Source organism: Halichoeres trimaculatus, unplaced genomic scaffold (assembly GCF_033239565.1).
Source record: "Halichoeres trimaculatus isolate MK-OKI-2021-1 unplaced genomic scaffold, fHalTri1.1 fHalTri1_scaffold_9, whole genome shotgun sequence".
NCBI classification, from domain to species: Eukaryota; Metazoa; Chordata; class Actinopteri; order Labriformes; family Labridae; genus Halichoeres; species Halichoeres trimaculatus.
The window spans coordinates 25015195-25032502 of NW_027437188.1; the positions used below are offsets into that span (position 1 = coordinate 25015195).

A 17308-nucleotide genomic window follows, 5' to 3' on the forward strand; every position below is an offset into this window, starting at 1 on the left:
GCATTATTACTTTTTATTTGGCTAAAAAAGAAAAAAAAATGCAACAAAAAAGGACCAAGGAAATCCTGTTACATATGAAGTAAGATATTTTATTAAAGAGTATGTTTGATACATGCATAGTATATAGCCAATGAAAATAGATTGTATAGCTTGACTCTTAACAAGTTATGACTAGTGCAAAACCAACCCCATTTCCAAGACAGTGTCATACACTACAGAAAAACATTCACATGATCCGAATGTGATCAGAAGTGGATAAGGATCTTTAAATGATTAGGTTCCTTAGTGTAAAATCAATACAATAAAACTAAAGCCAAATATTTTTTTCTTATGCAAAAAAATAAAATAAATTACACACATTAAAATGAATAAAATAAAGCTTAAAAAAACAAGATTAGTGTTTTATTCCCAACCACCAAATACATGAGCTTAATAGCTTACAGCTTAATAGCTTACAGCTTAAATTACTATGATTTGTTTGCATTGTAACTTGGCTACATTCAGTTTGAAGTACTCTGCAAAGAATGCAGCAGTCATCATTGTTGCGTCCTTGCAAAATACTTTAAAGTGCACAGGTGGAGAAATCATGATGCACCTTAGAAAATTGCAGTAGTGTTTACACTTTAGTGAAAAAAACTTTCATTAGCAAAATAGTTTATATTTTCCTCTTTTTAAGTTGGATTGATTGAGGTACGTGTCATCGGCAAAGTGAATGACCCATAGAGGGACAGCTCTGTTCCTTTTCTGAGACACCTGCAGAGAAGTGGAATGGAAGCTAGACCATCACCTCTCACCTGTAGACCCTTTTGCTGTTTGTTAACAGGCTGCTTGCACATTTTGGCAACGGAAGTACTGCAAAGTACAACAGCTTGTCAAGTTTTGTGACAGGCTTAACCACTAAATAACTCAATTTTTTCTCTAAGTAACATCACTTTGACTGATGGTAAATGACTCTCAGCCTCAGTGGACAGATTTTCAGTGGACAGATGTTCAGTGGATGGACGTTTTTGGTTGACAAATCCAGCGTCTACACCAGAAAGGAGTCTAAGTAAACATGTCACTCGATGTTTATGACATTGTTTAAGGACATTTACAGGCAGTGACATATCAAGACAGAAACGTTTTCACTAAACCAGAAATCCCTCCAGGCTAAAGACGAGCAACAAGGGTTGTAATAAAGAAAGTCAGAAAACTATGTCCAAACATGGGCATCTGTATGATGATGTCAGTTGTAAAAGGGTCTGTACATTTAGGTTGGTATTCAAAGTTTATCAGTGCTGTATGTTGCTGTGAAAAAGCCTTTTTATTGCTTCGATGTTACAAATAGGCTCTTCTACCAAAAAAGCTGCTAACTGGAAAGTTAAGGCACAATATCCAGCAATAGTAACATGTGTGTCCAGAGCCTTGCTAACACTTTAATAAAACTTCCCTTAAAAGGTTCCTACAAGGCACTTTGTTATTGTTGTCAGTGTTGTACAAAGCACTGCCTCTGTTCCATTTGCCCATTTGTCCCGGAAATGTCTACGTAGTGTCTCATCTTTAAAATAAAATCTCAATCTGCTGTCTTCAATCGTCAAATGTATCACAGTGCAGTGAAAGATTTTCCAAAAAGCTGTTTCAGCGTGCTCTTCCTCACTCTGTCTGACACTCACCCCTTAGCAGTGGTTTTAGGCATTAAAACCTAACAACATAGAATTAATATTTTTTGGCTTTCATTGATCATGAACACACATCAGTATTCATTTGTCTGTTTGAGTATCAGCGAGTAATTCCTTAAAGAAGCTTTAGTATTAAAATATAAACTTTAAGTCAGTTTCTAGTTTATTCAGTGGTGTATGAGTAAATCCTGTCTTCTTCCCTTTTTACCAGAGCACTGTTTTCACCTTCGGTTTTAGCTTTGTCTTTCCCACGTACAAAAAAACCCTCCATTTTTTCTTACATTCAGCTAAACACAGCAACTTGTTCTGAGTCAGTAAACCTTCTAGCTGTAAACTCAGAATGATACTAGTTTGCAGGGAAATAATGTTTTTCCTGCTTCGTCTTAATCATCAGTGCTGTATTTCCATTAATAAAAGTCAGATAATGTAAAAAGAAGTTAAGCTTTAAAGTGCTATGATTGTGATATTATGTAAGAAGCAGAGGAAAATTATCATGAGTTAAAAACAATGCAGGTCGTTTTTCATTTTACCCTTTGACCGCAAGAACAAGCTAGTTTGAGGATACCTGAGAAGGAAAGCACTTGGAAATAATAAAATAGAATGACTCGAGGATAGAGTCATGGTTGAAATCAATGGAGACAAAAAATTGATTGAAGAAGTAGGTCTTCCCAGGGATCAGATATGGGAAGTTGCAGCAATCAGGTTTTTTCAGGATGTACGTAGAGGGGAGATGCTTCATTGTGGCGTTTCTTCCATGGAGTTTCACCACACTGCTGAACACGATGCTGTGCAGAGACACACTGTTCACAATCCCAGCGTGCACTAAAACAGAGATGTAAGTTATCAAGTAATCCCTTATATTCCTGAATTCATATTTATCATATTTGTTTCCAAGTTCAAGAAGAAGTAATGTCTCACTTTCTCCACAAAGATTGTCTTCATCCAGGTTGTTCAGAGACACAAGTCTGGATTCTGAAAAATAACAGTACAAACAAAGGTTTTATTTAGATCCAGGAAGTACAGCGCAAAACCTCAACAAAAGCATAAAGACCAATTTCTGATGTACAAAAAAGTGCAACTCACCTTCGGTCATCTTGTTGTGAAGCTGTTGTGGTTTGTGGAGCGGGCTCAGCCTCCCCTCACAACAGGACCACAGAGAGGTGTTGACGTAGAAATGACCACAGCATCTGAACCCAGGCTTTGGCGAGTAGAGCACCTCCCCATCGTCACTTGTGCAGCAAACATCCTGGATATTGCACAAAAAAAGTTTTTATGAATATAATTTAAGCATCAAACTACACAATTAAAATGAAATTTTAAATGATTTTAATGGAAGAAGATATCTGAGTTGATCATGTTAGTAAACACCTAAAGAGTGTGTTTTTTTTTTTTCCTGCTGTAACCATGTCTACTAAACTCTTACAAATATAACACAGTATTTTTCACTGGATTTTTTTTCCATTTGACCTTCTGCTGTTTGATACTGGGGAAAAAAGCAACACCTGGAAAATGCATACTCAAACTGTGACCAAATGGTAGAGGGGAAAAATAGAAAGCTATGATGACAACTAGTCTGGGTCAATAAAAGCCTGATAAATTTTAAATAATTTAATTCCTAAAAAATAATATCCTTTCTTAATCAAAAAAGCTAGACCAAAGCCAAATAACGTAGCTTATAGGGCAGCTAACGCTGTGGATTGAGAGGATGTCTCACATGCAGGTTAACATAAAGACATAACAACAAGGAAAACCAACTACAAAAGAAGGGATAAATCAGAATCAGATAAACTTGCAGCAAGCCAAGCAGACCTTCCTTGGCTCTCTAGCTGGGTGCATTTCAAAGGTTGTCTGGAAAGTCTTGGGTCAGAATGGCTGAAAAGCTGTGATGGTTTGTCTGTATCAGAGACAGGGAATTTTTCCTTCCACTCCTTGTCTGAGGCTGCTTGTTCCCCATGGTACTCTAATAGACATACACACACTCCTATTAAATGTCAAAAAGACAAAACAAATTGCTAAAACCAGACACTGGAACATACCAGGCTGAGACATAAGGAATGGGGAGAGGATTTCACTGAAATTCCTCTGAATTTTCATGCACGAGTATGTAAACCAGTGGCAGCTGCTGGTCACTCAAGGAGGGGAAGCTCTTTTTTTTTTCCGGACTACATCATTAATTTGTTTATTTATCTAAACGTAAATTCTACCCTCCGTGCCAGCTTGCTAGCAGCTGGAGCTGCCACTTGAGACTACGACAGGCTGTAAGTGTGAGTGACAGGGGGAGAAGCTCTGTAGCTGTAGCTGCTTATTGGTGAAAAGAGAGAGAATCTTTAAACACAACGCTCGTAGTTTTTAAGAAAGGTAAACTCGCTGGGGATCGATAAAGCCTCTGGATCAGTCAAGAAAGACTGAATGTAGAACAACAGATGATGCTCCAGTGGAGGGTTATACTTCAAGATCGCTGACTGGCTCATTTCACTGCCAATCAAAAAGGGATTCGGCCTCAGACAGATCATCCAATCATCATGCAGAAGCCCAGCGTCCACGCCAGCCCACTGCCTCATAGACCCCCAGAGACGCTGAGCGCCTGATGGGCTGGACAAAGCCCAGCGTTTATCCAATGACCGTCCAGTTTGTACTGTGGAACAACCCACTTTACGCTTCCCTGCTGAAGTCAGAAGACGCTCAGTGTCCAACTGTGTTAAAGCACTGAGACGCTGCGGGGATGAATAAGAAGGAGGTTGAGCCAGTTACCTGTGATAGCTAGCTGATTCTGAACAAAATATGAAGGAATTCTAGCACATATTTTGTCAATAAAAAGTACATACAGCAGTACATATCACCACTTTTTGGGGGACATTTTAGGGGAAGCTGAGCTTCCCTTGCAGTCTTAGAGCAATCGCCACTGACGTACACGTTGTCACCTGTGCCCACTGCACCAGCTCTCACATTAAGGACAAAGCTCAGAGTTTTCTTTGGGTAGTGGTGTATACTTTTACAGCCTTACAGCTCAGCTCACATGATTGACATGTGCCCTATAGCTGTACTTGAAGCGCCCTTCCCTTTCAATATGGCTGCAATAGCCGATTTGCTTCAAAGCCCGTCCTGAGACTATGTCTATTAATTAAACAGTCTATGGTTTACTCATGCAGATGGTCGCTCTAAGCGGAAAGAAATAGATTATATCTGTTTGTAACTGTAATATTTGTTTTTTCCACCTTTTGCAGCAATTATAGCAGCACATGTCACTGGCATAGTTTCAGTATATTTCCCGAGAACTTCAATGCTTATGATATCTCATACCTTCTGCAACTCAACCCGTTGACTGTACATTAGACCTGTCAACTTTGCATAGCTAAATGTAAAAAGCAAATTAAATGAATTTTATCTAGAACATTTGATAAACTGTACTCTTGAATGTATTTAGATTTAAGTGATTACAACGATGATGGCAATAATCAACACTGTGGAACCTACCGATGGTTTTTGCAGTAAAGATCCACAACATTGTGCTTCACGTGCGGACTGGTCAGTCAAGATGTGCAGTCTCCCTGCACAACACTTCTTCTGTCTGTCCTTTATGTTGTAGGCCTGAACTCCACAGCAGTGCACATTTTCCACTTTGGAATATCTGGGAGGAGACGTAAAAGTGACATCAGGGGTTATGATCATTGTTATGATTTTTGATTATTTAAAGGTAGAGTCTGCAGAATTTTCATTAAAAAAAACAATGTTAACTTTTACAGGAATAATCCTGCTCAGTCATGTTCTACTGGCCTCTCTACATGTGTGTCAGTATCTATGTCTGCCTCAAACCCTCTCCTTAGCTTGTGTGTTGTTGTTGTTGTTGTTGTTGTTGTTGTTGTTGTTTTGGTTGTATCGGAATGCCTCTGGGTGGTAAGTGTGGTTACCTCAGTCAATCGCAGTGCGCCCAAATGGCAAGAGACTTAGCATGTTAATTAGTGAGTACAAAGCTACCCCAAGCAGCTACGATATTTGATGTGCTAGCACTCCAAGTCAGGTGCACGGGTCTAGGGTCTCCCCAACATAGAACAAGTGGTTGCTTGGCTGGTGAATGTGTTAATGTAGTCATGGTCAGAGGCGGCGGGTGTGCGCCGATGCTGGCACTGAGCAAAGGAGGAGTTTTTCAAGTTTGAATGTTGTGGTTACGAACAAGTAACGGAAATTCCTGCAGACCCCACCTTCTAAGACCAAGGAGGGAATCCATTCAAAATAGATTGTGGCATTAACAGCATCAAACATTTTGCATCATTTACTCCTGATTTCTACTGTGTCCTAAGGTCCAGTGCACAAAATATATAAGTCCTGCATCTCTGTAAAGTTTGTTTTGAGTTTTCATCCCCACTTTCAGCTGTGCCGAGCTGGGCTTTCATTTTTGGCCACATACTCAAACTACACTTCAAAACAATTTGTTTTGTTTTGTTTTTTTTTTCGACCTAATTCCTTTTGTCAAAAAAAAAAAAAAAAAAAAAACTGCTGATAAAAGAAAACAAGTAGGGATTAAGGTCATACAGAAGTGGAGTTATTATTGTGATCACTGAAAAAATGCAGCATGAAATACTATAATTTTTTTTTTTAAAGAGGCTCATTTGCATCGAAAGGGTTGATGAAACCAGAGTGACTGTTGGAATATATGCAAAAACACCAGTGAGCAGGGATGCTACACTGCAAAAAACTGAAATCTTATTAAGTATTTTTTCCTCATTTTCAGTAAAAGAAAAAGGCCTTATCCTATTTAATACAAGGCACATTTACCTGACCGGTCCAGAAAAATGCAGTGCCAGTTGTCATATTTCTTTAATAAGAATCTCTTCATACAAGTAACTTTTCTTTTATCCAAATAACAGATTTTTTTTTAACTTGTTACAAGCAATTTAGACCTCATTTTGTCTTTAGATAACTTGAAATAAGCCATTTTTCTGGACTAGTCAGTAGGGGTGTAATGATCCATCGATATACATCGATACATCGATTGGTTAAGCAATGATCCAATCACATCGATGGAAAGTCAAAACATCGCTCATCATCGTGGTCTGTAATGTACGCCTTTATTTTGAAATCCGGACCGGACACGCATGTCCGTCTCCGTCCAACCACGTTCTGAAGTTTCCTCTCAAGCCTCACGCACTCAGCGTTTGAGACACACATTAGAACCTTTTCACTCTCTGACACGCCACGCCTGATATTTCTCCTGTTGTGAAATGTACTGTTTAGCGCCCACCGAGTCACACCGATGCAGGCGAACGTGTAGCACGACGCTGTTAGCATCACAGAGCTAAAAGGGAGCCAGACTTATCGGCCAATCATAAAAAAGCTTTCCTGTATCCGGGTAAGATACTGTCGACCTGACTGCAGAGGACGCATGCTGCACACTCAACGGGAGTGCATCATCACACGACTGCAGTGAGTTATCTCATAATTTGATTTTGTAGCGCACTGATTCATGAAATTTCACATGGTTAAAAAGTAAAACGGCGAGAGCTTAGTGTCATTCCTCCTCCACATCGACTATTACACAGTGAAACAAAGTCTGATCACACTGACATACAAACTGTGGTTATCAGGCATCACAGAAAAAAAAAAAAAAACTATCAACGTTAAGTTGGTTAAGTTGATAGTTCTAATTTTGAACGATAGAAATGTTTGGGTTTAATTAAAATCAAAGCTTCAAAATTTTGGTTTGATAGAAAATGGTCAAATGTTGGAGGTCAATAATAAAGTTTATGTAATCAGTAATTTTTAATTGTAGTGTTGCATCATTACTTGATATAATAAACAAACATTACAGTATAACAGTGAGACCCATAAGGTAATTGTGGGGGCAAAAAAGCACCTTACCTGAATTGAACCAGTTTTAATTTTAAAACATAATTAGATCATACAGATGGCTATAATCCTCTACAATCTATCATACCCAAAGGTCAGCACATCGTTCCGCATTTCAGTAATAAAACTATCAAAATTGTTTTATATTTCTTTCTTGCCTACGGGGAAATGTTGCTGATTGTGTTCAGTGAGGACATTATATCGTCTTAAATTGATTGAAGGAATCGTATCGTATCGTATCGTATCGTATCGTATCGTATCGTATCGTATCGTATCGTATCGTGACAGACTTTGTGATATCGGTAAATATCACATCGTTGTCCAAAGAATCGATATCGTATCGTATCGTCATGAAACTGGTGATTTACACCCCTACTGGTCGGGTGAACGAGGCTTATATCTAGTCAGAAAAGACATTAGTTTACTGATAATAAGACAAAAACGCTTTGTAAGATTTCTTTTTTTGCAGTGTGTTTCCTATGCAGAACGGATTGTGATGCACTAAATGCTTTCCATATGCTTTTTGAATTAGACAGTGTTTTTCTGGCTCATTTGAAAAGGTTTAGCAGGTTCAGTCTTGCAATGTCTGTGTGAATCAGGTTGAAGAGTTGAAAGAGATGAGTCAGTATTTGTTTTTAAAGAGTTAACTATGTCAGTAAAGTGGGAGTGTTTCTTCACAGCATCTGAAGCATGACATGGTAAAAATGCACAAGCAAAAATATCAAACAGCAAAAATAAAAGCACTCATGAAATGGTAGATATGCAAAGATATGGTAAAAAAAAAACAGACATGCTTAAAAAAAACCCCAGAACAGCAACCAGTAATATTTAAAGTCATTCACAGCCACTAGGAGGCAGAAGATGTCTGTAACAAGCTGTACAGAGGAGCCTTGGGGCACGACATCAGAGCGATGGTAGTAAACACCTAGAGGCTTACATATGTAATTGAGTGTGTTGTTTTTCCTGTTGTAGCAGTGTCTACCAGACTCTTACAAATACAGCACAGTATTTTTCACTGTATTTTTTTTCCACCTGACCTTCTGCTGTTTAACACTGTGAAAAAAAAATCAAAAAACAAAACAAAACAAAAAAAAGACCTGGGAAATGTAACTGTTAAAAAGACTGAACTCAGTCAGGGCTGTCATTAAAACCAAAACTGTGAACGGAAGGTAAAGAGACAACAACTAGTCTGGGTCAATAAAAGCCTGATACATTTTAAATAATTTGATTCCTAATAAAATTTATATTATTTCTTAATCCAAAAAAGCTAGATCAAAGCCAAATAACGTAGTTTAGATTGAGAGGATGTCTCACATGCAGGTAAGCATAAAGACAATAACAAGGAAAACCAACTATAAAGGAAGGGATAAATCAAAGTCGAGTAACTCGCAAGAAAGCCAAGCAGACATTCCTTGGCCCACTATCTGCGTGCATTTTAAAGGTTGTCTGGAAAGTCTGGGGTCAGAATTGCTGAAAGCTGTGAGGGTTTCTGTCTGTCCCAGGGACAGAGAATTTTTCCCACCACTCCCTGTCTGAGGTTGCTTGTTCCCTATGGTACTCTAATAGACAAACAGACACTTATAAAATGTCAAAAAAAACAAAACACATTGTTAAAACCAGACACTGGAACATACCAGGCTGACTCAGAAGGAAGGAGTTTATAATTTCACTGGAATTCATCAGAATATTCATGCATAGGAGTAAGTACACGTGTTATCACCTGTGTCCACTGCAGCAGATTTCACGATGAGGCTGGTACAATTCTGTCCCGCAGCAGTGCTCTCCTGGTGAGCCGTGAAACCTAGAACAGCATACAGTCCCTGCGGTCGAGTGGTGAGGAACGTAGGAGCCCTGGCATTTGTTTCCATCTTCTCTGTCCTTGTTTGAGATCTGATCACAACACAGGACTCTGTCAAGTGCCAAGATGGCCTGTGTCCCTCCACAGGACTTTAGTTGAAAAAACAAAAAAACAATTAAAAGTGCTACAAAGCAGCCACTGCTACCCACACATAAACTCAAATATGCATAATATAAACTCAATGTGCACAAGTTGTTTACTCTTACCGGGGCATTTTCATATCATCCTTTTTTGAACCCAGTTGACGATTAGAATGCTAACATTAGCAGAGCTTTTGTCCTTTAGGCACAAAAACATCCTCTCTTGCAGTATAAAAAGAGCGGGGAGGAGCTCCGAGGTTTTTTTCCTTTAACTGTAGTGAAGCTGGAGAGTATCTTTTTCCTCGCTATTACAGTAATGACCTGATGGAGCTGTCAGTTATTGAATGAGGATAACACTTTGAATTTATTATGCTATAGAAATTAATTCATTTTAAAAGCAAAAAAAGTGACTGATTGTTTCTCTAAGAAAGGTTGTTTTTTTTCCTCACAGTAAATCACATGAAAGGCAATCTCCCACCCAGCTGAGCTAATGGAAGAAAAAAAGTCAGTGGAACATTACTTGATCATGTGAGGATCTCCACCCGGCTCTACAGCAGATGTGTGGATGTGGAGAACAGAGGGTGGAAACAACACCAGGACCACCTAGAAAAGAGGTTTTGATATAAGATGGATCAGTTTATACTTAGCAGAGGTCAACAGGATGCTCCAAATATGTGCACTGGGAATGTGTGGCGTTCGCAGGAAGTAGAGATGAAGTAATCAGAATATTTCTGAAGCCCCCTGCAGTTTAAAGCTCTGTTCTACCGGGACAATACACTTTTTGATGAACACAGTAGAGTCTTTTCTTCCCAGATTACCAAGGCTGGGGATATATGTGGGTGTTTGCCACATCCAGGTCTGAACACTTCTGTCCTGAGACAAGCACCTTTCTGTTTGTGTGATTTCTTTGTCCATGACATGCAGAACAGAATCCTGACTCAATCGTCCCCTACTTGACTGCAACTATTACTCTCACACAACTCTTCCCACAGTCACTCTGTCTCCTCTAGGATCTGGCAAACGCAATAGATATAATAAATATAATGGCATGCAAGAAAATTCTGGCAGGAGTCTAAAGACAGGAAAGGCGTCAGCCAGTGTTTTCCCTTTATTTTCCATTCATTCTTACAAAGTGAAAGGCCAACAGATTCCCACACACCCAAGTTTAGGAGGCTGACTCAAAGTATTTTCTGTCATATGTTAAATATGTTCTTTTTAATGAGCAAACAGGCTGTAATCTCATCTAATGTCTATGTGTCATCTATAAGCAATTATTTTCTGTACAATGAGTAATTAAAAAGAAAGCCTGTCCTTGGGATTCTACCACTAAACAGGTAGAGAAATGTGCCTTTGCTCCATGAAAATAAAAATTACAGTAAGCCAATATGATGACCAACAAATTTGTGTAGGAGTTTTAAGTTGTGCCGCCGTGAGCTGGCACTCACATGTATCTGAGTGCACCTAACCTATTCCCTAACTTTTACTTCGATTCCCCTCTGGTGGGAAACTTCGAGGTTTTAGTTGAAGTAAGTGCATCCAACTCTGAGTCCAACTCTGAGTGTGTTTCTCAGGCAACACAACACTCCAACACTCCTGGAGTTCAATACCACTACTCATCAGGTCATTAGCTGGCAAAAAGAGGTCTGCTTATCATACTCCTGTGGAATTAAAAAGTCTCATGTGCACAGACAATGAGTTTGAACATATTGTGTACCACTGCTGCGCTGAGAATCAGTGTGGTCACATTAGCTAGTTCACACCACATTCATACACTGATGGCAGGTGATGTGAAGAGCTCTTCACTTAAACAGGCTGATCTTAAGCCAAAACAGACCAGCAAACAGGTAGTTTTACCAGCAGTACTTTCTCGTCATCAGAAGTTGGAGAAAGATCTGAGACTGTAGGTAATCAGTTAAACTGAAGTTCTTCAAAGTTATTGTTGCTCTGCTGAGTTTTCTTTTCAGACCGGCTCAACTGTGGCTTAATAATTTATCACGCTATCTCTGTGTCTTTGTCCTCCAAAGTGTTTGTTAATGCTGCCGTTATGAGGTCATGTCTGCACCTGAATGTTGGCACACTTATATTTTCCACTGATGCGAAGTAATGTGCCATGTGAACACTAACCTTTTCTTTTAATTACTGTTAATCATAAAAGCTGCTGGCAGCCAGCATTTTTTTTTTTTTACAGAACACTCAACAACAACAACAGCCCTGACACATGCCAAACACCCTTATGTCATACCTGAGCTGCAGCGCCAAGAAGACTCCACACACTCCCGCTGGTGCCTACTTTGTGGCTTAATGCTGCAGATAGGAACACGTTCATAACAGTTAGTTCTAACAGAGTGAAATAACAGAAGACGTTTGGTTATGAAACACCAACACCTTTCAAGACATGTATCACTTGGCTAAAGACAGGAAACTGTAACTTAACAGTAAATGGTCATGTTTGCTCACAACAGCAACTGTCAACCTGAATTGCAGCCAAGTCTTGGGTGAGGTTACCTGACCACTGAACAACACAGTGGTATAACTTTATTGATAATATAAATCTCCAGACATAATGACAGTGCTCCATGAAATTTAAAATCAGTGATAGAGATGTGTTTTCTACACATCCAAAATGTCCCACACAGTCAGTTCAGGTCCAGTTACTAGTTAGGCATCAAATACCATCTTCATTTGAAATAATATTAACAGTGGAGACTTGACTTGGTTTTTTATTCAGATTCCTCCCCTGAACTTTGACACTAGGCTCACCCCTGACAGACATCTGGGTTGTTCATTAACAGATCCAACATAGTGCTCTGTTTTCCGCGCAATAATGTGAAATCTTTGTCCTGGTAGGTACTGTTGCAAAACAAACTAAATAAAGTTTATGAAGAATTATTTTAAAAGAAAATCAACATCAACATCTGAGTCCTCTTCTATTTTAGTCTAATAGCAAGTCAAGGTTACAGTTACTAAAAATCAGGACATGAGTTAGTCACTTGTTTAACTGATAGCATGATAAAAGGAAACACAGGAAACACAGCAATACAGAGGTGTGCACAGAGGGGAGGCAGAGGGGACAATTGACCACCCTTGTGGTCCAGTTGTGGAAAAAGATGTACTAAAATGCCCACTTGAGAGCCAAAACAGGCACCAAAGTGTCCTCTCCATAGCTAAAACCATAGACTGTATAAAACATGGACGTAGTCTCGCAGACGTCACCCGTCTGTTTCTGATACGGAAAATGAAGCACATCAGCTATAGCGGCCATATTGGTAGTGGCAAGGGCTTTGTGTACAGCCATAGGGCGCCTTTCCGCAATGTGACCCTCAGCTGTGCCTCTTATTAGGGGAGCTCGCGATCTTAATATCATCTGAACAGCCAAGTTTGAAGAAAATTCACCCCCCGTACAGTGGGTGCCGATAGTAAATTTAGCAGCTCAGACAGGAGACGTTTTTTGAACCAGGCTGTAAATAGGTTGATTTCTGTTTTGAAAACAGCTTTTTTTGGCTTGGTGTTTATGTGACTTCCAGTACTTCTGGAGCCAGCCTCAAGCCAACACTCGAGAAACAGCTAATTTTTGCACTTCCGCATTGTCTCATATTCTGAGACCTGAGGTTGCTGCTTGGCTAAAACCAATGCTACAGTGCCCTCTGTATAGCCGAAAAACACAAGCTTAAGTCCCTTCTCTGCAGGTAAAATACATGCTAAATTGCCCACTTAGAAGCAGAAATGAGTGTTTGAGTGCTCTCTCTAGAGCCGAATTGTGTGCCAAACTGCCCTATTTGGAGGCAAAAATGTGCTTAACCGCCCTCTCCATAGCAAAAATGTGTGCATTAGTGCCATTTCGAGAGCCAAATTGTGTGCTATAGTGCCCTCCTAGGTGGCAAAGCACACATAAGTGCTCACTTGTCTGCATAAAACTTGATTGCTGATTGTGCATTGTTGTTTTTTGCCCTTCAAACCGTCAGTGCACGCCACTGCAGCAAAACAAACTGGTCTGCTGAAATACATAGACTTACTAATACTAAAACGTTTATCCGTCTTACCTTAAATTTGAGGGTCCGTGATTCTTAAAAGAATAGAACACATTATGTTAACATTGTTCCCTTTTTTGTCTTTGTCCTTATCAGTGCAGGCATTCAACATTGTGACGAACAATATGAATTCTCTATAAGTTACTTGTGATGAAAATTTAGTTTAATCAAAATGATCACAATGAGCTCTTTGACACAGCTGTTACTAAATCTCATCATGAACTGAGGACAAAGATATGTTTCCTACCTGCAGATGAACACCTGTGAAGATGAAACAGAATGTATTATAGGTAAATGTGCATGACAACACTGTTACAGTCTGTCACAGCAAATGTTTGGCTTAGTCACTCTCCAGCCCCTATCTGAAAACATGAAAGTTCGATCGTCAGACCGCCTTCAGGATATGCGAGTTAAACCAGACCTAGCTCACACACAGCTTCATCTTCATTTCTGTAGATTAAAATACTGAAAAACCCCGCTGACCAACAAGATACCATCTGTGCTTCTTTCCATCTAGGTAGTAGAGCCTTGCGGTATCAATGCAGCCCCTTACTGGGACTACAGCTTTTACCACTAACATGTGCCTTTGCTACATTTTTGACACAACATACTGTATCTCCAACATTTCAGTGCCTAAATAATAAAAAGAAAGATAGTTTCAACTGGTTTAAGCTAAATTTTCTGTACAAAGACACTAAAGATCCATCAATTAATCTATCAATAACATCTACACTCACCTGATCCTGGTTCCAAACAGCACTGGGAGCCGATGGGATGTATTTGTAATGTGTAATTCACTTCACAGCAGCACTGAGTCTTAGTGTCATACTGGTCTTGTCCACAACACCGGTGGTGGTCAGATAATCTTGTGAGGACCTTTTTGTTATCACCACAACAGAACTGTGTGTCTTCATCAAAGGCAACTTGAGAGAAGATCAGAGAGATTTGTGAAAAACTAGAGGAAAAAAATGAGCATGACCACAGTGTCACATGGAATCAATTTAATATCATCTTTTACATTATTACCTTGTTGTTTGATATACTTGACTGTAATTGGTTAAAAGCCCACAAAATTTTAGTATAAATGTCTTAATTGATTTAAAGCTGCTGTCTTTTCAAATATGGCTCCCTTTCTCCTGTTAATCAACGCAGTTAGTATGTATGACTACACTCTGAATCTTTGTTGCTAGACACCGCCCCATTGTGGCTGCCTTTTACAGCAGCTCAGCAGCTCTCTGTGTTTGTCTGGAGATCCTACATGTAACCATGGCTGCATTGCTTTCATGTGAAATCAGCTGTTAGCAGCTTTTAGCATGTCGATGCTAACTGGTGCAAGGCCTGATGTCTTCCCACAAGGAGAGAAGAAGGAGGTGAGGACGATGTGCTGGTTCTCAGGTGTGAGCTAAGAAGTGGCGACATCGACCTGTCCTTCCATCCATCGTTATTGGGAACATAAGATCTATCTCCAATAAGATAGACAAGCTAGCTGTGCTAACCCAGCGACAGGGGTAGTACCAGAAGGCAGAGTAGCATCATGCTATTTATAGTCATGGCTAACAGAGCTAACACTGGACATGAACACCACATTGGAAAAACTTCACCTGCTGAGAGCAGACAGGATACAGAAGACAGAGACTGAACAGACTGCTGAAGAAGCTCAGTCCTGAACCCTGTGGAGGTGGAGGCTGGCTGAACTGGAGAATGATGGACAAGCTGTCATCATCTATTTTGTAATGGACCTATTTGCACTTTCTCTACACTTTCTTACTTTTGTTTTCTTGATTGTTGCTGTGACTCCTCCTGAATTTCTCCTCAGGGATAAATACAGTATTTTCTATTCTATTCTATTCTATTCTATTCTATTCTATTCTATTCTATTCTATTCTATTCTATTCTATTCTATTCTATCTGAGTCTGGGGACTGATTTTGGCTGTAGCTTTAGGGAGAGTCACACAGTTACCAAGTAGAGTGTAAGCATCATCAAGACTCAGGCCATGATTTCATGTGACATCATCCCTGTTAGAAATGTGTTCATCTGGATGAAAATGTCAAATGCCAAAATGTCCTGCCCCAATCCCATCTGATGCTGTGGAAGCTGCAAGTTACTCCAACTCTCTTAGGATGGGTTTTTAACCAGATTTGAGAGTGAGTCAGCCTGAAGAAGAGTTCTGATGTCAAGCACTGGAGCCAAAGGAAAAAAATGATCCGATAAACAACATCGTAACAGCTTCTTTATCCCTCCAGTGGGATTTAGAGATCTGTGCATCTGTGCTGGAACAGAAAAGGGCTTTCCCCAAAACAGTGCCAAAATCTTGAAGTATGCAATTGCCTCAGATAAGCTACAACACCCAGCCCTGACTTACTGTAAGCAAATGATGCAACAGCTGTTTCTCAGTGGCTGTCTGTAAGTTCGTGTGGTCTGGTCTGATATTACTGAGAGAACACAAATCCATTTGTCCATGTAGACTGACAGTCCCTTTGGCAACACACTGGCCACATATTTAGCAGTTAAGAGCTGTACTGTTTCCTGCTGAAAACCATTTCTTGGATTTATTTGGTATTAATTATGGACACTGGAGCTGAACTGACTAAAAGAAAAAGGACTAAAGAGCAGGGTTCAGGACTTTACTCTTGGAAATTTTGAGCCTAAATAAAGAGGGTTATGTTTCATCGAGTTTGCTTTATCAACACATTTGATATGCAATCAATACTAAACAGATAGTCCTTGCAGTGCCTTTAAGCTGAGCTTTATGCTCTGATTCTGAGTAATACTGTGTTGTGGTTATAACTACTGGTATATTGTTATATACAGTGTAAGTTTTACAGACATTTTTCCACCAAAATGCATAGTTGTGAGATGGGGTGAGCACACCTTCCCTGTCTTTCATGTGTGCAGAGGAAGCAGAGAGAGCAGCAGCAAAGAACTTCTGACGTACAGAACAGAGTGGGCAATGACAGTAAATATGATACTGTTAAATCAGTATCATATAGAGGAGCTGGGTTGGAGGTGGATTACAAAGTGGTTTACAGGGATGGGAGCACGAGCAGGCTGAGGCAGTTTGAAATTAATTCCCATTTTGTTTTTTTGTTTTTTTTTGGAATGCATAGATTTGGTCAGCTGAGCTGTCAGCTGATAGAGGCTGGTGTTGAGAGCAGATTATGTTCTGTGGGCCAAGCTTCACATCTTGACCTGCCTTTGCTCAATTTGTACGCAGATCTACTCACCTTCTCCACAACAGTTGGCATGTTGTGCCGGCTTGGCTACGACGGTTGACTCACAGCACATTTCGTTCAGAGAGTTGTACGCTGTCAGTCCACAGCATGATGAAATACTTTTGCTCAGGCCTGGTGTAACTCTGGCTGCAAAAACAGAGATTAAGATACTTAGCAGCACAGTAAGAGCAGATCGTTGCGTCTTCATCAGCATGTGGAAATTTCAAGTTCAGATAAATTCCAAGTTAAGGGAAAGTGCTGCACTGTCTCTGTTTTTTCATACTTGTTTGAGGTACAAGCCTAGAAATTAAGAGCACTTATTTTGGATATCACTGATAGTTTATGAATCATTTTCCACAAATATTTTATTTCAACACAAGAGAAACATCAAGACTCAGGCACTGATTTCTTGACAAAAGTCAAGACTCTGTGTTCAGCAAGGACAGCAGTTCTGATGTCAGGCACTGGGGTCAGAGTCAAGAAAATGTATCTCATTAACAACATCCCATCTGATGCTGTGGAAGCTGCAAGTTACTCCAACTCTCTTAGGATGGGTTTTCACCAGATTTGAGAGTGAGTCAGCCTGAAGAAGAGTTCTGATGTCAAGCACTGGAGCCAAAGGAAAA

At 39.8% G+C, this 17308-nt stretch overlaps 1 protein-coding gene and 1 long non-coding RNA gene across 2 annotated transcripts; both read right to left on the reverse strand.

Moving 5' to 3' along the window:
* Positions 1 to 482: 482 nt before the first annotated feature.
* LOC141797783 (uncharacterized) lies at positions 483 to 9657 on the reverse strand. Its single transcript, XM_074679465.1, has 6 exons — positions 9598 to 9657; positions 9223 to 9449; positions 5133 to 5286; positions 2742 to 2904; positions 2577 to 2630; positions 483 to 2480 (listed from the first exon to the last, which is right to left on the reverse strand). The coding sequence occupies exons 1-6, from the start codon at positions 9655 to 9657 to the stop codon at positions 2209 to 2211; spliced, it is 930 nt and encodes a 309-aa protein (XP_074535566.1). The 3' UTR covers positions 483 to 2208.
* A 2023-nt stretch (positions 9658 to 11680) lies between these two features.
* On the reverse strand, positions 11681 to 13850 carry LOC141798410 (uncharacterized). The gene is made up of 3 exons (XR_012599152.1): positions 13716 to 13850; positions 13481 to 13503; positions 11681 to 11744 (listed from the first exon to the last, which is right to left on the reverse strand). It is a non-coding gene; the product is annotated as an uncharacterized LOC141798410 (long non-coding RNA).
* Positions 13851 to 17308: the final 3458 nt, after the last annotated feature.